A 25,912-nucleotide genomic window follows, 5' to 3' on the forward strand; every position below is an offset into this window, starting at 1 on the left:
TGATCTTCACTGGTGTCCATGGATTACATGAAATCTTTCCACCTTTATCCACTTTTGTCATGGTGGGGAGAGCACGTCAAAGTATAGCTTAGTCAGTTTGTTAGTTCATTTTAGTATTTTTCTATTGAACTCTTTGTATTCGTGATCCTTTTGAGTTCATGTTTTACTTCGAAGCCCATCGAGACGACTGTTGTGATTTTGGGCTATACAAATAAAATTGAATTGAAGGGGGGGGGGGGGGGGGGTCGTGGGATAGCACAAGGGTTAAAAACAAGAAAGAAAGATCTCACTTTATTCACACACAGAATCTTATAAAATGCAATATAATAAATAAGAGCATCTGGGACGTGACTGTACAAATGAGTGAAAACTGTTTATTGAACAAAAAAAACATTTTCTTCCCTCAGTGTATTTGACGTGTTTTTGGCTGCCGCCGTTGTTTGGAGGAAAAGATAAACCCTTTATTTACGGTACACAACTTTATGAACCATCACAAAGCATAAGCTGTCAGGTGCACCGCTCCTCCAGCAGGGGGCAGCATGTGGAGCTTCTGCAGAAACCGCACTGACATTTTACTCCACAGTAAATGCAGGTTCGCTGAACAACAAACAAGTATTTCTATTTAAAAGAGCAATCTGAAATGAAGCACCGAGGAGGTCAATGTGAGGCCCTGAAAGAGTTCAAAGCAGCTGCAGACAGACGCTGGCCGTGGGCGCCACTCAGTGTGTTTTCAGTTTATCTCCACACAGCGTCATCAACACCCCAAACAGGAGCCCCCCAGTGAGGAGCAGCGCTGTGGTAGAGAGGGGGCCCAGCGACAGCACAGCCCCTAGCATGTAGAAGACCAGCAGCAGCAGCAGCGTCCTGTAGCTGGCCAGCGGCCGCAGGCTCAGCCTTGGCTGGCGGCGCCGCTCCAGCACCTGCCGGGACATCGGGCTCTGCCTTAGCCGGCCAGTGGCATCGGGGTCTGTCAGGTAATGGCGGCCGAGGCGACCCAGGAAGTCGGGACGCGAGCACAACGCACTCATGAAGCCCCCAAGCTGATGACAGAAGACAGGTGTGAAGGTCAGAGCAGGACACCAAAGCGCATTGGTCGAGTGCGTATAATCTAAAGTTACTGGTCAGTAACTGTCTAAAAGTTTGGAGGAACCTCTGAAAAATGTGGATTTGATCAAATATAATAACTGATTTGGTTTCTAAAAATACTTTAAACCCAAAATACATTTTAGTATTTCAATGAATTTGACTTTGCGGGTTTCATGAAGTCAGAGTCTGCATTATGTATAAAGATGTTCACACATCTTTATAAGCTCAATTTAAGACATTTTTAAAAGCTGAAAAAATGAAGATTCATTTTTCTGCCCAATTCCCAAAAAAGAAGAAAAATGAAATCCTTGAAATTCAGAACAATAAAAACAAAAGTATTCCCAAACAAAGTCAACTTCTGATCACGGCACTCATGGTTCCATCTCTTTATCCACTAGAGCCACGTCTTCTGGTCGTCCGTTAGAGTCAAACTCCCTGCCTTTCCCTCAGCCTCCTCTGCTGGTCTGTCTGCATCCCTGACCAGAACCTCAGACACCTTTTCAGCCTGGGCTCTGTAACCCTTGTGCTATCTTAGATGAGCCCACCCTAACATTGACGTGTTCTCCCTACCATGACAAAGGTGGATAAAGGTGGAAAGATTTCATGTAATCCATGGACACCAGTGAAGATCACAAATCATTGAAGAAAAAAGGTTTATAGCACTGTCTAGTGGGTCTAGATGACCCAACTCCCAACGTTAAAGTGCCTAGGATAGCACAAGGGTTAATCTGATGCTCTATTCGCTTCCTCTGGGGCTCTGCCTCCGTCTTCTACCTATCTAAGTTCAAATGGAAATGTCTGGTCCTGACTCCCCCTAAGCTTACCAGGAGCTGTTTTAGTGCTTTGGTATAGAGTTGGAAACAGAGACTGAGAATCAGTAAGTTAATCTACAGTCGGTCAACAGGATATTTCTAGGCCAGGCAGAGGGATCACTAGGGTATCACCTCTATGTTGGATGACGTGGTCACACACCATGTGACCACAGTGTCCCCATGCGTGTTGTCAAACTCCACCCCTTTGTTAATAGATAATCTTCTGTCCACTGCAGCTCGGCCGTGATTGGCAGTTTTTTTAAAGAAGGCCCCCATTAGGGCGACTCGACGGCCCCCTGAGGACACGACTCAAGAAGTCCAGCCAAGTTTTCAGTCATAGCTAATCCTCACCTTACTGTCCTACTACAAGAGAGGTTCTGGGAGAAAAAGGCCTGCACAATAAATCACAAATTTATCAATGTTGCGATATCAAGCTGTGCAATATCCATATCGCAAAAGATGGCCAGCTTAAAGTATCTAATGAATCAAATCAATCCATTTATGCATTTGACCAACGGATGGAGCCCTTTGATGTTAGATGCTCGCCTTCTATGTCTTCTATCTTCACATGTTTAAGTAAAAAATCTCTAGAACGGCTCCAGGTTGTCCAGAACGCTGCTGCTAGGCTTTTAACCAAGTCATCCAAGTTCTCACACATCACCCCGTTGTTAATGCAGCTGCACTGGCTCCCCATCCACTACAGAGTGCATTTTAAAATCCTGGTCTTAACATACAGAGCTCTTAATGACCAAGCACCAGTCTACATAAAAGACCTGGTGCAGCCATACACTCCCAGCAGGTCACTGAGGTCATGTGACCAGGGTCTGCTGGCTGTGAAGAGAACCCGATTAAAAACTAAAGGTGACAGAGCCTTTGCCGCAGTGGCCCCATCCCTCTGGAACTCTCTTCCTCTCAGCCTCAGATCTGTGGACTGTGGAAAAACATATCTTTTTAAAATGGCTTTTTCTTAATTTCTTTTTAACATGTGTTTTTACTGTGTTTTACTGTTGTTTTATCGTGTTGTACTGTGAAGCACTTTGTGATTTTTATCTGGAAAGGTGCTATACAAATAAAGTTTATTATTATCATATATTATTATGTCGATGAGGGTCATTTGGAGAGTAATTTAAGTTATGTTATGTTGACTCTTATTTAAATTAAACTGTTGCAGTGAAATGAAAATGATGCTTTGGTTGATTTGCTGTTTGATCACTGACAGCATATTGCATTTGGTCAAAATAATTGTGGTTGAAAAATGTCATTTTTTGACGAGAAATGTAATACAGAGAAGTTTCAAACAGCACAATTTTGAATGCTCAGATCAACAGTCAAAACCTTTTGAAGGCCTTTTAAGGTATTCATTGCTTTTAAGACTTCCTAAGATCCTCAGGGAACTGTGTTCAGACCACTGCCTATTAGTGACGAAGACTATGAATATTGAAGGTGCCTCCATAAACTTAAAGTGCAGAAAAATCACAGAAATGATGATGTTCTGTGCGTGATGAAGACTTCTTTGTGGCTCCAACTATTTAAAATCAAAGGTTATAGAGTATTAAATTTATTAATACTAGGTCAGAAAATGTCACCTTAAAAAGTTTGATTTCTATAACTGTAAGCTTTGTATTAGAATAGAGGAATATAGTGTGATTTACAACAAGTGCTTTAAATCCCAACTTTAAAAAAACTTTCAGATGCATTTTTTCTTTCTGAGCCAAACAGCAGGTCACATGACCAGACACCCACCCTCTGGTTGAGCAGATAAGAGAGTCTGTAGAGCAGCCTGACCAGCAGGGCGTTCTCATAAGTCCGGATGGGCTGAAGCTCTGGGTCTCCCTGGTACTGAACGTCAAACCGGCGCTGTCCATTTATGATCTTAAAAACACAGAGAGAGAGAGAGAGTCAGACGTGGGTTTCTGCTGCAGCTCCCAGGCAGCTCCGGTGTCACGGCCACATCTCACCTGCCTCCTGCCCAACTCTGTGAGGATGAGCCCCCCCGCCTCCTGAATGCAGTCGGGCAGCTGCTTGGACTGAGCTTCATCCTGAGAGGAGCTGACGCTGATCATAAGCTGCGTCAGCTGGCCCTGATTCAGCTGCAACCAGAATGAGACGGCCGCATGAGGAGGGGAGCAGACACTCACAACCCCCCCATGCCAAAATAAATAAATGGTGAGGGGGAAAGGGCCATGGAAGCCAACACTCAAGGTAGTGGGCCCAGTTCCCCCCACCAGGGATGGGTACAGGACAGAAGATCAGAGGCCCCCTGTAACGTGTGTGTTGGAGTTTTTGTAGGTTTGTTACCACTTGTTGGCATAGTTGATAAAAACGCCTCAGATGCGGGTTATGATGACAGTAAGTGTTGATGGTTGGAGATGCTGGGAGATTTAGAAGCTTTTCTGCTCTGCATTCACGTTGTAGAGGAATCCTTGACCGCTTCTGAACAGTACTGGGTTCCTCCAACACACCCATAGGAGTTTTAACCTCCTACTTTTTTAGTGTTTAAATGCTTTTTGGTAACAAGATTTGCAGTTTGATATAATTTATGTAGAAAGATTTTTTGCTCATTGTAGCACTGCTAATAGATCAAAACTACAAAATCAATGTTGGAAGTCTCAGTCATAACTGCACATTACTGACATTTTACTGACAGTTTTCCATTTTTGGTTTGTACTTAAGTAAAATGGTAAAAGGCGTATACTTGTGAAGAGCTTTACTACCTTTCTACAAGGCCCACAGTACTTTACAGTCAGCCTCATTCACACGTTGAATGAGACGGCTGCCTAACACTGGTACCGACCTATAACCACCAGGAGCAAGGTGGGGTTGTGTCTTGCCCAAGGGCACTTTGACACATGGGCAGCCAGAACGAGACCTGAACCTGTCATCTTCCGATCAGAAGTCGACCGCTCTACTTCTGCACCACGGTCGCTCTTAGTGTGACAATATGAGAAAGACTAAAAACCGACCATGACCCAAACACATCTGACCTTGTAGATTTGACACAGGTTCTCCAGAGCTTTGTCCAGGTATTCATGGGTTCTTTTCAGACTTTCACCACTGTCCTCAGCCTCTGCACCTGCAAACGTGCTGCTGGGATCAAAGGAGCTAAACCCAAACCAGGACAGGAAGGAGCTGCTGGTGGCCATTTCAGTGGAGTGATCCGATATTCTCTTGGCCGTCTGACGAGCTTGAGCAATGATCTGGATCAACTTCATGACCTGCAGACAAAAACCTCCACACTGAGCACCAACAGCGTTACGTTCTGCCCCACAGTGACCCTTTCACATGCAAAGGCTACAGAAAGTATTCAGCCCCCTTTGAATGTTTCACTCGCTGCATCCTTGCAGCCATTTGCTAAAATCAGGAAAGGTCATTTTATTTCTCAGTAATTTACACAGACTGAAGCATACTGACAGATAAAAGAAACATGAGTAGAAATTTCTGAAAATTTACAAGAGAAGAAGAACTTTTTTTTTGCGTCATGCAACGCAACAGAGCGCACCACAGACACAATGCAAACAGCCCAAAGACACACCACAGCCGGACCGCAGATACACCGCAAATGGAACGCAGGCGGACTGTAAACGCACCACAGATGGACCTTAAATCAGCCTAAATTTCCACTTTCAGCTGATGATGGCAGGGCCCCATCTTGTCTGCAGCCAGGTCCCTCCCACAAATCCAGGAGTGGCAAACTTGTTCATTTTTAAGTTGACTCGTGGCTGCACCAGCTCAAAGGGAGGTTTCTACTCTGGTTTTTTTTGTCAAGATGCTTCAGTCAGTGAACATGACTGAGAAATAGAATGCATTTCCCTGATTTTAGCAAATGGCTACAACATTACAAAGAGTGAAACATTTAAAGGGGACTGAATATTTTCTGTACTCACTGTACAGTTCTACTGGAATCGAACCTTTGGAGGTAAACAAGTCAAATCTCTCCTGAGAGTTCTGGTAAACTTACGGCGTTTTTGAGCTCGGTGCCAAACATTTGTGTGTACTGACAGTCCTGTCCTTCCAGTGCATAGACATGGCTTTTCACTTTGAACACCATGTCTGTCACCACTCGTTGCCGTGACGACAGGTAGCTGCCTCCGTGGCTGGGCGTCAGGTAGCCGCGGGGCTGTCGGTGGTGGAGGACATGCTCTGGCTCCAGAAACAGCTGCTCCACTACAGAAGCATAAGTTTATTATAGAGAAAACCCTGAAAGCAGCGCTGCGTCTCTTCAGCACGGATCCGACTCACTCAAGGAGGATTCTGCACACATGAAACGGGTCTCACCTCTCTGGATCATCTCTGACAGGTTGGGCTGGGAGAACACTTTAGCCACTCTGAACACCATGAGAGCATTTTTCCCGTTAACCAAGTCCATCCTGACGGCTCTGTTCAGGAACCCCTGGAAGAGCCTGGTGTACATGAGGAGGTTCTCCTGAATGAACGGCTCCCTGCAGAGAAGACGTTTCCATCAGAGAAGCACGATTTTCTCTCAAACATCTGCCGCTAACTTTGACCCAGCTGGACATGGGAAAACCGAAAGACGGGTCTCACCATTTGTCAGGAATGGTTCTGTTTTGGTCGGGCTGAGGGTTGATCTTCTCCCCAGTGTATCGCCATGGCTGGATGAAGCTGAGCCAGGTTTCCAACACCTGAACCACACAGTGCAAACAACAGCTGAGGTGAAACCATCCGTCTGCAGTCAGACAACAGTTCAAGGGGATGGTTGAGTGGCAGGGAAAACCTACTGCTCTGAAGGACGCATCCAGAGGCCAATGACCGAAGCAGTGCTGCAGGAACAGGTAGAGCTTCTGCTGCACAAACCGCTGCACCACCACCCTGCAAGAGTACAGACCGGCACATGGACCAACCACAAAGACAGAACTTCCTAAACAAGGAATGTTTAGGATCTTCCATGAAGCAACAGGACTGTGTGTGAGGCTGACCTCTTGAACTCCTCCAGCGGGCTGGTGTGAGCGTGCGACTGGGCTGGGGGTGAAGGCGACACCTGCTCGGACTTTAGGCTGTTGGAGAAGGCATGAAGATGCTTGACCAGCAGACGCACCACCAAAACAAGCTCCTCTGACGGACTGAAGGGCTCCTGAAAATGCAGGCGGTCACACAGCGTTCCACACCAGCACTAGAACAGACTCCCAACTTCCCAGAAAAGCCAGCCTCAGCGTGTCCCAGACCAGAAGCAGCCAAAGGCTCTCAGCCCCCTGAACACAAGGGTCCCACGCTCTCCACTCACTGCAGCAACTACTCCACGCTACTCTGGACCCCGGTTATTTCATTTCAAGCCCAAAAAGACCCACGTCATGAGAAAAGGACCGCACACGCCTCTACATATCAACAGGAAAAGCTGATTTTTGTTTCTTTCATCTTGGTTTGGAAAAAAACACGAGACTTGTGGATATCTTTCAGACAGGAAGACTCAACGTGTGAACAGAGCGGTGGGTGGTGATGGTGTGGGGTGGTGTGCATCTACAGGACCTGAACACCTGCAGGTTTCTCAGGTCAAATGGGATGCAGTCTGTGGGAAAATGGATACAGTCACAAAACAGGACAATGATTCCAAGCACAGCCCCGCATCTCCAACCAACTAATAGAGTAAACCACATTTGGGTGATCTGTTGCTGCTCCTTCAGACCTAGATGGCAGACAGACCCCTTTAAGTTTGAGGCTAGACTCAAAGCTCAGAGATGATGCTGAGCTCCAATTATTCTGCTCTTTGCTTTAAACATTTTCCACTTTCCTCCTATCATGTACGCCATTATTTCTATTTATTCACATCAGAGGGGGATTGCTCATCTCTACCATGATGGCGTAGTCCTGCAGAAACCTTGACTTAGGATGGTCTATAGTTTCATGGATGGACTCTGCTTCTCAGAGTCACATTAGCTCAGTTTTGGTCCTAAAACGTGCCGTTTTTATTTGGTGTAACATGTTGTCTAACTGATGCTTAACTCAGGTAAACATTCCAACTTCCATTTTTTACGTTTATCTATAAAGCTGAAACTTGAACTTCTGAAAATGTCAAACTCTGTTTAGAATCCAACTATTTAGTCATCAACTGATGCGTGGGACCTGTGTGTTACACTGGAGTTTACCTTCATGCCAAAGCCGCCTTGTCATTCTGTTTCTAAGCAGCAGGATTCAAGAATCCACCTTTGTGTGTTTGCACATAAATTACAGCTAGAAGGGTTGCATGAAAATCCTTCAACATGAAATGGGCTGAGCAGCAGCTCTGAGTTTGATTAAGCAACAATTGCACAGCAAAGCCACCACACAACTGTTAAGACATGCTTCCAAACACAATGCAGACAGCCAAATCCAGGTCTGTGCAGATTCTGTTTCCAAAGCCATTCCAGGGTATCATCTGTTGTCAAGGATACTTCTCTACCTAGAGGACACACAGGTGCCGGGATCTTAGTCCATCCATCCATGGTCTTATTATCAGGTTGACTGAATTAAGATGTGACCGTCCGTCACTCACACACAGATCTGATGGTTCACATAATATCTGTACTAAGGAGGTTAGAGTTGTTTTGCAGTGTGCACAATTTGTCCAAAGCTATTTTCAGAGTGCTGGTCTATTCCGCCTCTGTACAGCTGTACTGAAACAGCGTAATCCTCTGGCGCAGTGGGCGCGCAGCATGATGAGATGTCTACACATCATTATGTGGTTGGGCCAATGCTAAGTTTCACAAAAACCTTCATCAATTCAGTGTTTTGGTGGAATTGAAAGTCTGTTGCCTGCGTGATCAAAAACATGAAAGACACACCAGTGGCGGTCCAGGACGCAGATATGAGCTATGTCTAATTCCCTCACTACTCCCTCATCAAGGGTGTCAAACTCCAGGCCTGGAGGGCCGGCCTCCTGCTGGTTTTCCAGAAATCCTGCTTATCTGCTGATGATTACCTGGATCGAATGTGTGTTTAGCCAATAAGGAGCTTCAGTGGCAGGTTGGTTAGAAAACACCCCAAACACAAATTCTTGAGGCCTGGAATTGCACACCCCTTCCCTAACTGCTAAAAGACTACCGTATATAGTCTGGGACTATCCCACGCTCTGAATTTTAATGTAACCCAGACACATGCTCACTAGTTTTTTTAAAGAAAGATGACATCATCCACTTGCTGAAGCAACACCCTAATAAGTATAATGACTTTACAAAGACTATTTATCAAAGCACAATGCAGTGTATTGTGGTTTATATTTGATCTAGTGGGCATTAATACTCAATAGATCTCTGGGAAATTTCCAGGGCACTGGATTTTGGAAATGTAGATTCGGACACCCCCACAAATTGGAGAAGACCCATTTAGTGCAGTAAGTAGTGAGGGAATCCTGACTCAGACTCCATGTCTGATCAGTTTGAGTTTGTCTTGAAGACTGATCGCGGCATCCAAACTGTTCAATCTGGACTTCTGCGCAACTATGAGCCTTAAATACAATATGACCACATGGGTGCATCTCCACATCTTTTTTGTACCCCACCCCATATTTTCACAATGAAGTATCGCACTATGGTTGGGCACACTTGGGCACGCCATGATTCGTCAAGAGGTGGAGCCTGATTGCAGCTTTTCCCCACAACAGCCCTGTGAAAAGGGCTGCAGCCTCCAAACACACGTTCAGCTACAGTTGATCAACTGTGGCCCCCAGCAGGAGAGAAGGATCCTTGACTGTGAACCTATCTGACTGAAGGTTTACCTCCAGGAGGCCCCAAAGGGGCGGGGGAGAGTTAAAAGGTAAAAGTACTTGGTAGGTGTGGAGGGTCCCAGAGCCTGGTGGGGCGTGGGGTTGGCTCGGCATGCTGGACAAACTGAGGCGGTACTGCAGCAGCGCCAGCTGTTCACCCGTAACCACCAGGAAGGAGAGGGAAGGGAGGGGGGCATGGAAAGGGGGCGTGAGGAAGAAACAACAGAAAAGAAGGTGGCAGGAAGTTGGTGCATACGACAACAAGAGAAGAGGAAGCAGCACAAACAGGAAAGCAACCAGAGATTTAGGAGGAGAAGAGCAGACGACAGGAGAGGAGACAAACAGGAATCAAAAACTGTGCAAACACAAGGCTTCCACTGTGCTGGCAGATGAAGAGGCCTCCCTCTGTCCACACCGAGTCACAGCAGGGCTGAAGGAAGGTCACAAACAAAAACTGCTTCCTACAGAACTTTACCAGGAAGTTCTTTCAATGGTAACTAATGAAGACCTGGAATACCTACGGTTTCTGTCAGCAAGAGAAAGAACTCTAAATGTTAGATTTTGTTTGTTATTTCTTCAATCACCACCACCGGTCAAAAGTTTCAGAACAATCCAATGCTTTATTGAAAACGGATGTAGAACTCAATGTGCTTGTTAAATGAAAAAAAAATAGCAGAAACGCAAAAAAAAAGAATACTGGAAATACCACGAGACTTCTAAAGGTGAACAGTGTTTTAGCAAGGACACACTGTATAGACCCAAATATTTCCTAAACTTTAAAGGGTCTATATACGGGGTTGGCAACCTGCCGCTCTCTGGTTTTGTAAAATGACTAAGATTGGTCTAAGATTGTCAAAGTGCCTTTAACACTGTCCGGATATGCGAGCGAGCAGAAGGAAGAAAGCATGCATGTGCATGTGGGCGTGTCTGCGGCTGTGAACAGGGACCAGAATCGGTCATTGGGAGAAGCCCCTTTCAAAACGTCTCTAAACTCGACCACCTTGAACCGGAAACAAACCTAGATAACTGGGCTGTTGTGAAACTTTTGACTAGCAGTTTGTATAAATGCAGACCTCCGTGTCAGCAGGAGGGGGCCCTGTTAGCGTTCACAAACTTTTTCCTAAGAAGCAAAAATGCAGGGAGTGAAATGACAAATGAGATTTTATAGCAACATGATGAAGGACGTAATAACAATCCTTTATGTGAAAAAGAACCTGGAATCATTTCAGATTTGCCCCGTTAGTGCTTTTAAGCTTCAAATGTTTGACCTTGTTTGTTTTTAAGAGGAACTCCTCTTTCAGCCCAACACTAAAAACAGCTCAGTACACTGAACAAATAATGTGTTAATTACTTAAGAAGTGGCATCAGCAGCATGGAAGAAACAGTAAGTGAGTGAGAAAGCCATGGCCCGAGGACCAGCGTCCAGTCTGTGGTCCACGCCCAGCTCGGGTACCACTACTCTCAGCTTTTGATGTGCATTTCATTAGCTTGGGCTACGTTCACACTGCAGGGCTTAATGCTCAATTCCGATTTTTTTGCAAGGCTGTTCACATTTCCAATTAAATCCGAACTTTTGTGAACTCCTGTGTGACCGTGGAATGACCCAGAACTGACCCGCATGCACAGAAGAGTACTCAACAGTGAACAACGTCACTTGTTGTTTGCGGAAGTAGCTAACGTTAACAACGGATGTCAACAACAGTGATGTCAACAGCGGAGCTCTTTTGCATTATTACATTTATTTTCACAAAGGAGCCAGCACAATAACAATCTTCTCATTTTAAGAAGGCATTGGAGCCAGGATCGTCTGTACCCACTGTTGTGGAATGGGGATGTGTATGTGCTGGGGCTGCGTGCGTATGTAAGAGAGAGGAGAGAGCAGGTGCAGCGCAGGAGGGAGTGTGTGTGGGTGTGTGTGGTGGGGGGGGGGGGGGGGGCAGCGGAAGTGTGTTGGGTAAGAACGGGAAAGATCAGATCAGATACGTATCGGTTTCAGGACCACATACCCCAGTGGCCTGGGTCGCATTTGAAAAGATCAGATCTGTGTCGTTCAGACTGTCATGAAAAGATCAGATACAGGTCGCATGGGGGCAAAAAAAAAAATAAATAATCGGAATTGGGTCGTTTCAGCCTGCAGTGTGAACGTAGCTTCAGTGTCTGTTTTCTCTCATTTCAGCTCAGCTTAACTTTTCTTATTAGTCAACATCTGGCTGGATGCTGGAGTTTTACATGCAACCACAAAGGGGTTCAATGGCAACAACAGACCCGGCTGACGAGCTCATGCAACATGCAAAACATGCAAAAAGAAGCAAAAGCGCCACCAAAAGCAGCATGACAAACTCTGCAGCTTTAACGTGTTTACTTCTACAAGCAAAACCCGGGAGCCTGACGTGTTCCACAATGATTCCTGTGGTGCACTTCAAAGACTAAAGGATGCATCTAGATGTGGCAGACTTGCAGCTGCCTGGAGTGTGAACACACATACATCAGACTTTTCTCTGAGAAAGCAAAACTACTTCATTCTGGTCTGCTAAGGGGGCCGACTTTACCCTGAAATTTGACCAGTTCAAAGTCCGGAATGGGTTATCTGTTGTCATGGTAGCACAAGGGCAGCATGTTCGGCCAGGACCGTTTTCCTGCTAAGTCAAAGCGAGGGAGGGGACGTGTTCAGCCAATCGGCAGCCAGCCGTGTAATGCTGCAGCACAGAAGATGAGGGCAGGAGATTTCTGTCTTACCTTTACCTGTGGAGATTGCAGTTTCTGGTACATCTCCAGTGAGTAATGGTGGAGCCAGACCTCCACAAACATCTGAAAAAGAATGAAACATCGATAGTTTCCTCCATCTGGATTCATCAAAGTGTTGAAAGCTTTGCTATGCAATGAAAGTTGTGGGACACATAAAAGACACATAAAACTGCACTTGGCAGATATAGACGTTTTTGCTGACACTTGTACTTTGACCATGATGGTTAAAGGCGCATCAACGTGCCTGACTGTCCATTTAACCACCTGTTTCACTGTTATGTGATGCGCCTGCATGACATGACCAAAGTGTGACTCGACGCGAATACCTTACACTAAGAACGGCCAAAGCTCAAGTTTTCCAGAAGCACATGACTTCTCGACCATCACCATACAGCTGTACCCGTTCCTGCACCATCACCATGCAGCTGTTCCTGCACCATCACCATGCAGCTGTACCCGTCCCTGCACCATCACCATGCAGCTGTACCTGTTCCTGCACCAACACCATGCAGCTGTACCTGCACCATCACCATGCAGCTGTTCCTGCACCATCACCATGCAGCTGTACCTGTTCCTGCACCATCACCATGCAGCTGTTCCTGCACCATCACCATACAGCTGTTCCTGCACCATCACCATACAGCTGTTCCTGCACCATCACCATGCAGCTGTACCTGTTCCTGCACCATCACCATGCAGCTGTACCTGTTCCTGCACCATCACCATGCAGCTGTTCCTGCACCATCACCATACAGCTGTTCCTGCACCATCACCATGCAGCTGTACCTGTTCCTGCACCATCACCATGCAGCTGTTCCTGCACCATCACCATACAGCTGTTCCTGCACCATCACCATACAGCTGTTCCTGCACCATCACCATGCAGCTGTACCTGTTCCTGCACCATCACCATGCAGCTGTTCCTGCAACATCACCATGCAGCTGTTCCTGCACCATCACCATACAGCTGTTCCTGCACCATCACCATAAAGCTGTACCTGTTCCTGCACCATCACCATGCAGCTGTACCTGTTCCTGCACCATCACCATGCAGCTGTTCCTGCACCATCACCATGCAGCTGTTCCTGCACCATCACCATAAAGCTGTACCTGCACCATCACCATAAAGCTGTACCTGTTCCTGCACCATCACCATGCAGCTGTTCCTGCACCATCACCATGCAGCTGTACCTGTTCCTGCACCATCACCATACAGCTGTTCCTGCACCATCACCATAAAGCTGTACCTGTTCCTGCACCATCACCATGCAGCTGTACCTGCACCATCACCATGCAGCTGTACCTGTTCCTGCACCATCACCATGCAGCTGTTCCTGCACCATCACCATACAGCTGTTCCTGCACCATCACCATACAGCTGTTCCTGCACCATCACCATGCAGCTGTACCTGTTCCTGCACCATCACCATGCAGCTGTACCTGTTCCTGCACCATCACCATGCAGCTGTTCCTGCACCATCACCATACAGCTGTTCCTGCACCATCACCATGCAGCTGTACCTGTTCCTGCACCATCACCATGCAGCTGTTCCTGCACCATCACCATACAGCTGTTCCTGCACCATCACCATACAGCTGTTCCTGCACCATCACCATGCAGCTGTACCTGTTCCTGCACCATCACCATGCAGCTGTTCCTGCAACATCACCATGCAGCTGTTCCTGCACCATCACCATACAGCTGTTCCTGCACCATCACCATAAAGCTGTACCTGTTCCTGCACCATCACCATGCAGCTGTACCTGTTCCTGCACCATCACCATGCAGCTGTTCCTGCACCATCACCATGCAGCTGTTCCTGCACCATCACCATAAAGCTGTACCTGCACCATCACCATAAAGCTGTACCTGTTCCTGCACCATCACCATGCAGCTGTTCCTGCACCATCACCATGCAGCTGTACCTGTTCCTGCACCATCACCATACAGCTGTTCCTGCACCATCACCATAAAGCTGTACCTGTTCCTGCACCATCACCATGCAGCTGTACCTGTTCCTGCACCATCACCATGCAGCTGTTCCTGCAACATCACCATGCAGCTGTTCCTGCACCATCACCATACAGCTGTTCCTGCACCATCACCATAAAGCTGTACCTGTTCCTGCACCATCACCATGCAGCTGTACCTGTTCCTGCACCATCACCATGCAGCTGTTCCTGCAACATCACCATACAGCTGTTCCTGCACCATCACCATGCAGCTGTACCTGTTCCTGCACCATCACCATGCAGCTGTTCCTGCAACATCACCATGCAGCTGTTCCTGCACCATCACCATACAGCTGTTCCTGCACCATCACCATAAAGCTGTACCTGTTCCTGCACCATCACCATACAGCTGTTCCTGCACCATCACCATGCAGCTGTACCTGTTCCTGCACCATCACCATGCAGCTGTTCCTGCACCATCACCATACAGCTGTTCCTGCACCATCACCATGCAGCTGTACCTGTTCCTGCACCATCACCATAAAGCTGTACCTGTTCCTGCACCATCACCATACAGCTGTTCCTGCACCATCACCATGCAGCTGTACCTGTTCCTGCACCATCACCATACAGGTGTTCCTGCACCATCACCATGCAGCTGTTCCTGCACCATCACCATGCAGCTGTTCCTGCACCATCACCATGCAGCTGTACCTGTTCCTGCACCATCACCATACAGGTGTTCCTGCACCATCACCATGCAGCTGTTCCTGCACCATCACCATGCAGCTGTTCCTGCACCATCACCATGCAGCTGTACCTGTTCCTGCACCATCACCATGCAGCTGTTCCTGCACCATCACCATGCAGCTGTTCCTGCACCATCACCATGCAGCTGTTCCTGCACCATCACCATGCAGCTGTTCCTGCACCATCACCATGCAGCTGTTCCTGCACCATCACCATGCAGCTGTTCCTGCACCATCACCATGCAGCTGTTCCTGCACCATCACCATGCAGCTGTACCTGTTCCTGCACCATCACCATACAGCTGTTCCTGCACCATCACCATAAAGCTGTACCTGTTCCTGCACCATCACCATGCAGCTGTTCCTGCACCATCACCATGCAGCTGTTCCTGCACCATCACCATGCAGCTGTTCCTGCACCATCACCATGCAGCTGTTCCTGCACCATCACCATGCAGCTGTTCCTGCACCATCACCATGCAGCTGTTCCTGCACCATCACCATGCAGCTGTTCCTGCACCATCACAATACAGCTCTTCCTGCACCATCACTATGTGGTTGTACCTGCTTAAAGACTTAACCTTAACCTTGTTATCATCTCAACAGAAGTTTGGGTACATTTTAACATGGTGAGAGCATCAAACCGTAATAACTCAGCAAGCAGCTGGGACGCCCGTGTCACCACAGCTGTTTTCATTTTTAGAACAGTTACTACATGTAAAACTAACACGGCCAACACATTCATTGGATGTGGGATCTGATGCCATGGCAACATGCCTTCTGGAGATGAGACGAAAAGGGCGGAATGCATGTCAAGAAACCAGTAGAAAGAGCTTCAACCATTCTCTACTCTGGAATTAGTCTGCTCTGATGAAGAGCTTAAAAAAAAAAAAAAAAAAAAAATCAAACTCAAAATCAAACCTAGTAGAGTGCAGACCTTTAGCTGAAAGGTTTCTAATGTTAGCTGGACTCCTGCATGTCACCTCAGTTCCCAGCATCTGCCACCTGACTAGAGTCTCACCTGCAACAGAGTCTCTGACCTCCAGATCTCCTGGGCTGCAGGGTCTGCGTTCACTGAGGGTTGATGGAAAATGTGATGCTTCAGCAGACTTGGGCTGTGAACACCATAACCAGCAAAGGACACACTGGAAGGTCTGGAAAATATAAGCAAAAATCAGCTTTCTACTACTACTATTCAGACACTTGTATGACATTAAAAGACATAGTTACAACAGATGTGGATTGTTTAAGGTCTCTGGAATGATTCACATCATCTGGGTTCTCTTTCTAGAACAAAGATTAATGTTTGTTCTACCTCTTGATTAATAGCAGCCTTTTGTAGGAGTTATAAATAAAGATAGGGTGTCATTCATTCCTTTGCTACACACTACAACACATGTGTCAAACTCAAAATGTGTAATTATAATTGGCCCGTGAGATCATATCAATTGTGCATTAGAGCTGGCCTGCGGTATATACTGTACCGCTAATACTACAAATCCCACAATGCTTTGCTAGTATCTTGGCGCGCAGTCGAAACCGCCAAGCACTCCTTTTTTCTGTTGACAGTCATTGAATGTCACCTTCCTCAAAAATGGCTAAACGAAAGATGGACGGACTAATTTTTGGACGTTGGAATTTTTTTCGCGGCGGAACAGATAAGCCTTTTCATGTGAGAGAAGAACTTTTCTTAAATCTGGAATTTGAATTCTAAATCTGATCTTCAGTAAAAAAAAAAATGTCTAGTGTCAGGGAGGAACAACTTGCAGAACATTGACAGAGCTAAAACTTTTTTAAAGCCAGAATTAAAATAAATGTACTGCTATTCTGAAAAAAGAACAAAAACTCAGAATACGGTTGTCCTGTTTTCTAGTGTGTGGGCTGGGTTCCTGAAACAGATTTTAGTCATAATACCGTGGAGAGGGAGCGGTGACAGAGCCTCTGGAGTCAGAAGGAGGCACGCTTCCTTCACTGGGGAGGAAATACTTCAGGTACATGTCCACCAACACAAAGTAGGCACTGTCCGTGCAGCTTCCTTGCTGGCCTTGAGGGAAATTCTGAAAGCATGCACAGAACTAACTGGTTAGAATTGAAGGTTCTGCTGCAACAGATGCACACATCCTCCACCCTTCTGCTTTACAACCAGCAGTCAACTCCATGAAACATACATTTACTGATTAATTGGGGCGGGGAACCCACCTTTGGCGTGATTAGGCAGTAGGCAAAGTTAAACATGAAGAACTCAAAGGGATCTGAGGAACGTTCAGGAACCTTTACATTTGGCTGATGACGTTTTTCCTGGCTTGACTTGATACAAGAATATTTATCACAGTAAAAAGACATGAAAACAGCTCAACTGCTAAGGTTTTCCCCATTGAAAGTAAAGGCGTGTGTTGCTTGGTGAAGGATACTGAGTGCGATGTTGGGGGTCAGGATGCCAGACGGAGGAAACTGCAGCTTGTTGTGGAACAGAGGGCAGTCTGGGAGAACTCCCTCCTGAATGCAGGCTCTCACAGGACCCTAAACAACACACCAGAAGAAGAAGACTGCAGCACATCCAAACCTAAGTGTGATCATGTACAAGGAAAGAATAAAAAGGTCATACCGGCAGGTAGTTGATAGGAATTTCATATTTGTATTCTTCTGCTTGAAGTTTATACACCAGTTTCATCATTGGGCCACTAGAGACAGAGAGAGAGACAGGAAACAGTCTGGGCCTGGCTGGAGCCACACTGACAGCACTTTACCTCGGCTGCAGGTAAGGTACCTGGGGTTCAGGAAATCCAAGACAACGTTGTACTCGTTGCATCGCGAATGCAGAAGGCGCAAACTCCAACCCATGATAACGCCATCCAGACTGCCGAACACACTTTCCACCAGCCAGGGAAAGATCAGGTGGAGCTCCTGCACACACAAGAGCAGCAGCAGGTCTAAACCCTGTGGTGCTCATGGGGGAACCCCACCCCCACCGTCTGACAGTGAGGGAAAACACAAAAACAGCGGCTGACTAAAACCTTAGGTCCCCACAGGTGCCCCTCACAACGGAAACACGGTGGAGTAAAGCCAGCTGGCCTGAGAAGAACACAACACTTATGTGTGGCACAGCAGGACACAAACGGAGAGGGCATCCATCTGCATCCCAGACACGCTCAGAGGGGGCGCACAAAAAACTGGACAGTACAAACATGAAGCAAAGAGTGTCACTGCGCATGCCGTCCGCACACGTTCACTTTGCCATTGAAGAACTTGGTAAGTTTACAGTGTTAATATACGTGTTGCAGTGCATTCTGGGACGGCTTATACTTTGATTAAAATTCGGACCAAGGTACAGTGGACCTATCCGGTCATTTGAGAGCCAACGGCAGCTTTCTTATGAATTTGGATCAATTTGACAGCTTTGTAAAAGGTACAGGATGATTTCGGTCCCCCTAAAGAATGAGGATAAGTGCTGAAATGCACAACGGAGCCCAGTCCCACACGCCACACCGGGAAGAATTATGTTAATGAGCGCGGAAAGGAGCGCCCACAGGCTCAAGCCCTTAGGGTTGGGCGATGTCCCTTAAATTGGCCGTTGACGATGTTTGCTGTCAACCATCGGGATGGACGATGACATCGTCGGGGGGGGGGGGGGGGGGGGGTATTTACACATTTTTCGTTCTTATATAACTGCTATTCGTTTTTTTGCTTTTTTCATTTTATTTCCCAACTAATGACTAATCCGCGATGATCCAGTATAAACTGAGGGAAGTGACTTTAACAAAAAAGTAACAAACAAAATAGAAAAGAAGTAGTCCGCTCCCGCACTTCACTAGTGAAGTGGACCGGCGGAGCGCGGATTTACAGCTTTGTGTTTCAGGGGAGGGGGGGGGGGGGGGGGGTACATGAGCGGTATGTGTGGGAGATTTAAGACTGCGATCCGTCCCGCAGCTCTAGGGGTACAAGCATCCGAACTCAGAACCGGGTCTAAAAGTGTGTGTCTGAGCACAGCTCGGATCGTCAGCACACACAGCGGTTTGAGCTTCAAAGCAGAAATGTCGCTCAGTCCTTAGAAAACATTCAAACAATCACGTGGATTTGTGTTTCCAGTCGTGTCCCGACTAAATAAAGGCTGATGTTATTCTTACATGTTTACGTGCAGCCAGCATGCAGCGCCACCCAAAGCTAATGTTGTTAGCCCGTGTTAGCATACTGCTAATCCTGGCTTCGTTCAGAAAAAGCACTGACCACACGGATTAAAATTCAAATGATGAGCGAACAGGTGTTTCATAATAACCGTAACATTATTAAAAGCAGGTTTAGAAGATCGTCTCGTATATTACCGAGCTGGCATGTCAATGTATATAGCCGCTCGGCGCTGTTTAACAATGTTTTGTATTGAATTGTTACATACAATAAAGTTTGAAAAAAAAAAAAGCCGCTCGGCGGAGTTTATATCCTTCCGTTTTTCAAACCCTACTGCGCATGTGCGAATGATTTATTCCGACCGAAAGTGTGACCTTAGTGAACGTTTTTATATTCTGAAAACATTTTTTCTGGGCCCATGTACACGGTTGGATTCTAATCTGACCATTGATCCCATCAAGATATTTTGTACATGTAACCGCGGCTTATGGTGTCGACGCGCAACGTGGCGGGGGCGTGGCATCACGATGGTGGTCTCTCCATCGGGATGTCAGTCACCCATCACGATGGACGATGATATCGTCCATCGGCACAACCCTACTTGGTACAGAATAATAAACTGCACTTGGCAGAAATAAAGCCTGTAATTACATTAACTGAACGATTAAAAACATATATATAGTTAAAGTTGCAGATGAATGATGTCCTGAAGCAACGTGATGGTGTTTGGAGTATAGATAGGGAAGATGTAGCATATAGAAGGCAAAAATCCTAGAATAATTGTATTAGACGTAACAGATTAATAATTTGCTTAATTTTAGGTATATTGACCTATTTTATTTATTTCTGTGTTCAGAACTGAAAGCTCTAAGACCAAATTTGGTTTCTTAGCTGGACTGTGGCTTAGCAGCAGAAATAGGTCAAGCAGGACAGTCTTGACACCAACCCATCATCCCTCCCCATCTATCAATCAATCAATCAATCAATCACCCCCCAGCAGCCCCGTGGAGGTGGTGACAGACAGACAGACAGACAGACAGACAGACAGACAGACAGACAGACAGACAGACAGACAGACAGACAGACAGACAGCAGAACCAGCTGCACCTTGGCAGGATACTCATCAATGATCTTCACCAGATCCTGGCATCGCTGGAGGAGAGGCTTGGTGGTGGAGTCCGCTTTGAGGTTCGCCTGGAGGAGAAACATAACAGCACGTTCCTGAGCACAGACAGACACGGTGGTTCGGACTGTTCCAGCTCAGTAACTTGAGTGACTCACCAGGAGGAAGCTGGGCTGCGGCATAGTTGGAGCAGCCATGTAGACCGAGTCAGGCTGCTGACGCCTGGACCCCGCCGGAGCTGCAAACCACATGTTTGGACTTTCAGCTAAGTTCAGTTAACTGGAGAACTAGCGAACTCCTACTGTGACTGACACACTCGAAGTAAGCCACGTGACAGCGACAAAACAAATGTTAACGAGGTCAGAGGAACTGTTAACTTCAAACAAACCACACTGAGAAAACGGCGGACACAGCCGTTAACCTAAGCTAGCGAGGGCTGGCTAATGAGCTATGCTAACCAGACTTGTCTGAACAAACGGTACGCACTGCGGGCGGCACACCTCGCCTGACCGGCGGAACAAACACTGGACTTTCAACGAGCTCATCTTTACCTTTGTTCTTGACAGATCAAAGTGAGTTTAAGCAACTTCCCCCCCCTCAAAACCGCGCTTCCATAGGCAGAGAGCTGCAGCCTTTCTTCTTCTGTGGTGTCGGGCCGCTCTGCTGCCCCCGTCTGGACAACAAACGCACCTCCAGAAACGTATTATAATTATTGTTGTTGTGTTAATAATAATGTTATTATTGCTCGTGGTCTCACCTTGGACACCCTTTTCTAGGTATCACGACCCAGTGCCCCCCCCTGCTCCCCTTTCTTCAGCCAGAGCCCTGTAGATGATTTCCATTGACTGCGTATGAAACTGAACTGAGCAACAGGAAGTACCTGCTGGCTCCAAGAAGCCAAAATCCCATAGACTTCTATAAAGAAAGAAACAACTGTTAGTTATTCTATTGGTCAGAATAACCATTCTTGATCTGATACCTTTTTTTTAAACATCTTCCTAATCATTTCTGATTTTTGTCCACGTCTACTGGCAAACACCTGCTCCTCCACCACCTCCTGGTATTTCTCCCTCTTCTTCCAAGGGAGCTTTCAGCCTTGCCAACACAAGGTCGTCTTTGGCCTCCAAGGCTAAGATATCAGGTCTGAGTGTGGACTGGGTGAGGGGTGTTCAGGTTTTTTAGCTGCCTTTCTAGATCAACTGTCCTCACCCAGACTCAAGCAGTCTACTGGATATGGGTCAGCCTGTACGGTAGGCTGTTTGTCGGTGACCCTATGATGGAGTGATGATGTCCCTGTCCATGGCGTGGCCTGCCATTGCCCTATTAGCAAGCGGGAAAAGCTTCACCCCGACAAGTGCGAACAGAAGATGGATGGAGGATTTATCAATGCTGTTTATTATGACATGTTCTGCAGATGCCTTTACGAGTAATTTGTTTTCTTAACATTATTTATTCTGTACTAAAATGGAAGAAGCTGTAATATTTTGTCGTGTAAGCCATTAAATGAATCAATACTCAGGTGCTGAAAAAGGAAAAAACACACAAATTTAGGAGTGATTTTGTTTTTTATTCTTATTTATTCACTAGTGGATTATTTCACATAAAGTTTGTGTGTTAAATGTATTGCTGTGGCGTGTTTTTATTTTTATTTTTACTAAAGACAAGGCTCATCATGATACAAAAAGCAACAAATAACACAGATACATATAACAAATGTTCTCTTTAACTTGGACAGCCAGAAATAATAATAATAAAGGTACAATTTTCTAATAGTCATTGATGTGACAAAGCTGTAGTTTACACAAGATTTCAAGCAAAGTCCATTTAACGTGTGCGTTCCCAGTGAGGCCTCAGTCCTGTAGAAACACGGAAATTCCAGAATAAACAAACCACAAAACAATTAAAAAGACTGTTTCTGCTTAGCTGTATGCCATTAAGTTACATATAAATACATAAAGGTGAGTCTGTCTGTCACTTTATCTGCACTTTCAAGCTGAGTCACAAAAAAGTTCCCATATAAACATGACAAAAGTAAATGAATGAAGTAAAAACTTAAACATTCCAAACTTGTCGCTGTTTAAAAGAAATGACAAGAAGTTTGTCTGACCGTCATTTCTGAAGGTTTGCGCTGTATAAGTTGTCCTCTGACTGAAAGCAGTGAATCTATCTGGTGTAGGGAGGAAACCTTTAGGTTCAACTGGAAATCAATTCTGAAATTTTTGTCATCAGTGTAGAAACCTGTGCGATGTTAAAGAAAAGGTTATCTATTATACCTTTGAGTCAGAATTTGCAGCCCTAGATCTAATACGGTGTCCTGATGCCAGCCAGTCTGGTCCTCAGCATGAGCAGGATCTGAGCTCCTGACGATGTCCCTGACTCCTCCAGGAGACTAAATGGGGCTCAGAGGGGGGTTATTCCTCCGGACGCGGGCTCTCCTGCTCTCCTGTTTCAGTTTAAGAGTGCGCATTTTCTGCTGCCTGCGTTTCTCACGGTACCACAGCTGCTCGCAGTACTCGTCCACACTCAAGCCGTTGCCCCCCACCAGCTGCAGGTCTTTGTAGCTCTTCGGAGGAAGACGCTGGGGCTGCCATTGGTTCCTGTGTCCCAGCAGCAGAGACCCTGGATGAGCAGCTCCGCCCCCAGCTGAGCTGGTCTTTCCTAGAACTAACAGGTCCTGGTGGTGGTGGTGGTGGTAGTAGGGAGGCGGGACGTGGTGGTTAGGTATGATGTGAAGACGGTACCGCTCCAGAACCTGACTGTAGGACTGCTCGTGACTGATGCACATGTAGAGGCCTGCATCAGCCAGCTGCAGGTGCTGAACCAGCAACCCTCTCTTCATGTGAAGGGAGCGATGGTCTTCACTTTGAAGGAGCTGAGAGGAGAAACAGATGAAAGGCGATTCGGGTTTCTGACAAGCAAACAAAATACACGGAAAGTTCTCCTCTGTTTTTGAAAAGTCTCTTCACATCTACGTTAGTCATCTGGGAAATCGCTCTACTTCCCAATGCAAGCGAGTGGTTTGATCACTCACTTGGCCACTTAGCAATTTAGTGGCTCCAGACCGGAGAGGCACAAAAAAGTGAAACTCACCTCTTTGCTCTTTTGACCGACAGTTTGCTTCTGGCTGTTTGACAGCTGCACCGACCAAACGAGCCGGGTCTCCGGAGACGGAGGGGAGCATTCCAGGAAGGTGGAGTTCCCTTCGACTGCAAACACTGGTTTTTCCGGCCTCACCGCCACAGAATCTGAATCCAGGAGCAGGAAAAACCCAAAAATTATTCGAGAAGGTGAACCTTTAATTAAAAATCTAAACACTTGGTTTCACAGCTTCTCCCCTAGAGGGCGTTACATCAGAACCTGATGAAAAAAAAATAAAAATAAAATACATTGACTATTTTTAACAGAGGTTTCGTTAAAGCACAACCACCAAAACTTTAGAGATGCATTTATTGTGATTGCTCTAATCCAGTTCAATCCAGATCCTTGCAATAACCCAGATTTTTATGTAGAGTCCAACAGATTACATGGTAGGGCTTTGTTTGTGATCTCAGCACGAACAAACAAAACAGATGGCAGAAAGGGAAAACGTCTTTTGGCTGAGCAGTTCCAGCTCAGCTTTACTGCCGTTCTTTTACAGACCCATTCATCCACGCACACACATTCACACACTGATGCCAGCTCCACTGCCAAACACTGGCGCCAACCTATAAAGTTCCCGAAGTTCTTCCTGTAGTGTCCACCCTCGAAGAAAACATCACAGAGTAGGTCATGGATATAAGAGTTTGGGTGTCTGCATTAATGACTCCCTCACTTTTAAACTACACAAAGTAAACAACTTGTAAAGATATTAAAACTGAAATTTGTTTTTTTCTTTCGCAATAAGCATTGGCTTTCTATTGAAGTAAAAAAGCGTCTTGTAAGTAAGTAACTAAGTACGTTTTATTTATATAGCGCCTTTCACAGATAAAATCACAAAGCGCTGAACAATAAAAAACATACAATACAGTAAAAGCAGAAAAACAATCAATTAAATATAATGTAAAGCAAAACTAAATTGAAGAAAAATAAACATAGAATAAAACTAACAATGAAAACAGTCAGCTCAAAGTATTTTTGAATAAAAGTGTCTTCAGTTGACTTTTAAAAGAATCGACTATGTCGGCCACACGAAGGGACAGGGGGAGGGCATTCCAGAGTCTGGTCTGGTCTACTTGGTCTTAAAAATCTTTAAAGATTTTGATCCGAGGATCGGAGGGCACGGCTGGAGGTGTCGAGACAGAGCAAGTCTGATAAATATTTTGGGATCTGTCCATTTAAAGCTCTATAGGTTAAAACTAAAATTTTAAAATCAATACGCCACTAGATGGGGAGCCAGTGCAAGGAGGATAAAATGGGGGTAATATGTGCCCTTTTGTCTGATCCTGTTAAAAGCCTTGCAGCATGTTTTGAACTAACTGACGACGGTGAAGAACAGATCTATTAAAACAAGTAAAAAGAGAAGCACAATAATCTAAACGAGAAGAAATCAAAGCATGGATAACCACCTCTAAGACTAAGTTAGATAAAAAGGCCCGCAGTTTTGCTATGTTACGTAAATGATAAAAACAATTAAAAGGCAGGAATGACGGTCCAAAGACACTGTCACTGCAATCATTTTGCCTGTGATGGATTATGGTGACATCGTGTACATGAATGCTCCGTTGTCAAGTCTTCAAATGTTGGACACGATGTTTCATCCTGCTTTGAGGTTCATATCTAACTGTAAATTAATGATACACCACTGTGACTTTTAGATGGGGTGCAATGGCCGATTCGGAGGCAGTCCCATTGGTACGTTTTTATTTACAAGGCCCTGCTTGGTTTGCCACCCCCTTATATATGTTCCTTACTCAAGAGGAGAAACTGAAGCCTTACTCATTGAGATCGAATGAACTGATTCTGTTCACTGCGGAAAAAAAAACGTTTCTTTACTGCTGCGTAGAACATCTTACAGAAAGACTGAAAGCTGACATATCTGCGCCCTTTAAATGCTTTTAAAATGCAACTAAAGGACTTAGAGACTGCTTCATTAACATGCAAGAGTTATTTATAAATCTAGACATTTTTATGTAATATAATTGTGCTATGTGTTTTATGTATTGCTGTTCTACAAATTGCTGCCTCTTGGCTAGGACTCCCCTGGAAAAGAGGTTTTTAATCTCAAGGGGACCTTCCTGGTTAAATGAAATGAAAGCCACGAGGACCAATGTGGGGTTCAGTGACACATGGGCGGGCAGGGCAGGAATTGAAACTGCAATCTTCTGATAAGAGGACCATGACCCCCCCCCATATGACTTCGTTGATCATATAGTAAGAGAAAGAAACTCTTTATAATTCATTTGACACGTTCAAATAGGACAAAGATTTTTCAGTTCTTACCGTACTTCTGGCATTGACTCCAGGGGTCTCCGTACTTCACGTCTTGTCGCCGTGCACGCCTGACAAGTAATCACACACATCAGATAAACAAAGTACCTTTTACTTTTATGCTTGACAAGTTTTACATTTAACATTTAACTTATTGAAATGTAAATCTTTTAAGGCAACCAAACTTTGATGTGACTTTATAAACCTTTATTTGTAAAAACGT

At 45.8% G+C, this 25,912-nt stretch overlaps 2 protein-coding genes and 1 long non-coding RNA gene across 18 annotated transcripts in view; 1 reads left to right on the plus strand and 2 right to left on the minus strand.

The window, feature by feature from the left end:
• Positions 1-354: 354 nt before the first annotated feature.
• Positions 355-20,974, minus strand: smpd4 (sphingomyelin phosphodiesterase 4). Of its 15 annotated transcripts, XM_078946960.1 has the most exons (21): positions 20,835-20,974; positions 20,442-20,521; positions 20,268-20,354; positions 17,806-17,942; positions 17,644-17,719; positions 17,450-17,558; positions 17,238-17,290; positions 16,953-17,095; positions 16,060-16,192; positions 12,328-12,399; positions 12,141-12,230; positions 9,604-9,741; positions 6,833-6,987; positions 6,635-6,725; positions 6,441-6,538; positions 6,174-6,337; positions 5,857-6,062; positions 4,883-5,113; positions 3,857-3,988; positions 3,642-3,770; positions 355-1,040 (listed from the first exon to the last, which is right to left on the minus strand). In XM_078946960.1, the coding sequence occupies exons 2-21, from the start codon at positions 20,478-20,480 to the stop codon at positions 720-722; spliced, it is 2,604 nt and encodes an 867-aa protein (XP_078803086.1). In that variant the 5' UTR covers positions 20,481-20,521; positions 20,835-20,974; the 3' UTR covers positions 355-719. The 15 variants fall into 15 exon arrangements, with proteins under 15 accessions (XP_078803086.1, XP_078803090.1, XP_078803088.1 ...); XM_078946964.1 differs by lacking the exon at positions 12,141-12,230 and having other exon boundaries at positions 9,652-9,741; positions 12,334-12,399; XM_078946962.1 differs by lacking the exon at positions 12,141-12,230 and having other exon boundaries at positions 12,334-12,399.
• On the plus strand, positions 20,849-21,231 carry LOC144992123 (uncharacterized). Its single transcript, XR_013655920.1, has 2 exons — positions 20,849-20,983; positions 21,060-21,231. It is a non-coding gene; the product is annotated as an uncharacterized LOC144992123 (long non-coding RNA).
• A 609-nt stretch (positions 21,232-21,840) lies between these two features.
• The window catches only part of si:dkey-49n23.1 (semaphorin-3D), a 79,828-nt gene continuing 75,756 nt past the window's right edge, over positions 21,841-25,912 (minus strand). For both annotated transcript variants that reach the window (XM_023954800.2, XM_078946968.1), the window contains 3 exons: positions 25,702-25,760; positions 23,374-23,528; positions 21,841-23,155 (listed from right to left, as the gene is read on the minus strand). In XM_023954800.2, coding sequence (XP_023810568.1) covers positions 22,673-23,155; positions 23,374-23,528; positions 25,702-25,760 — 697 coding nt within the window. In that variant the 3' untranslated portion in view covers positions 21,841-22,672. The remainder of the gene's footprint in view (positions 23,156-23,373; positions 23,529-25,701; positions 25,761-25,912) is intronic.

Source organism: Oryzias latipes, chromosome 5 (genome assembly GCF_053564925.1).
Source record: "Oryzias latipes strain Hd-rR chromosome 5, Olatipes_Hd-rR_3.1".
Classification (NCBI taxonomy): Eukaryota; Metazoa; Chordata; class Actinopteri; order Beloniformes; family Adrianichthyidae; genus Oryzias; species Oryzias latipes.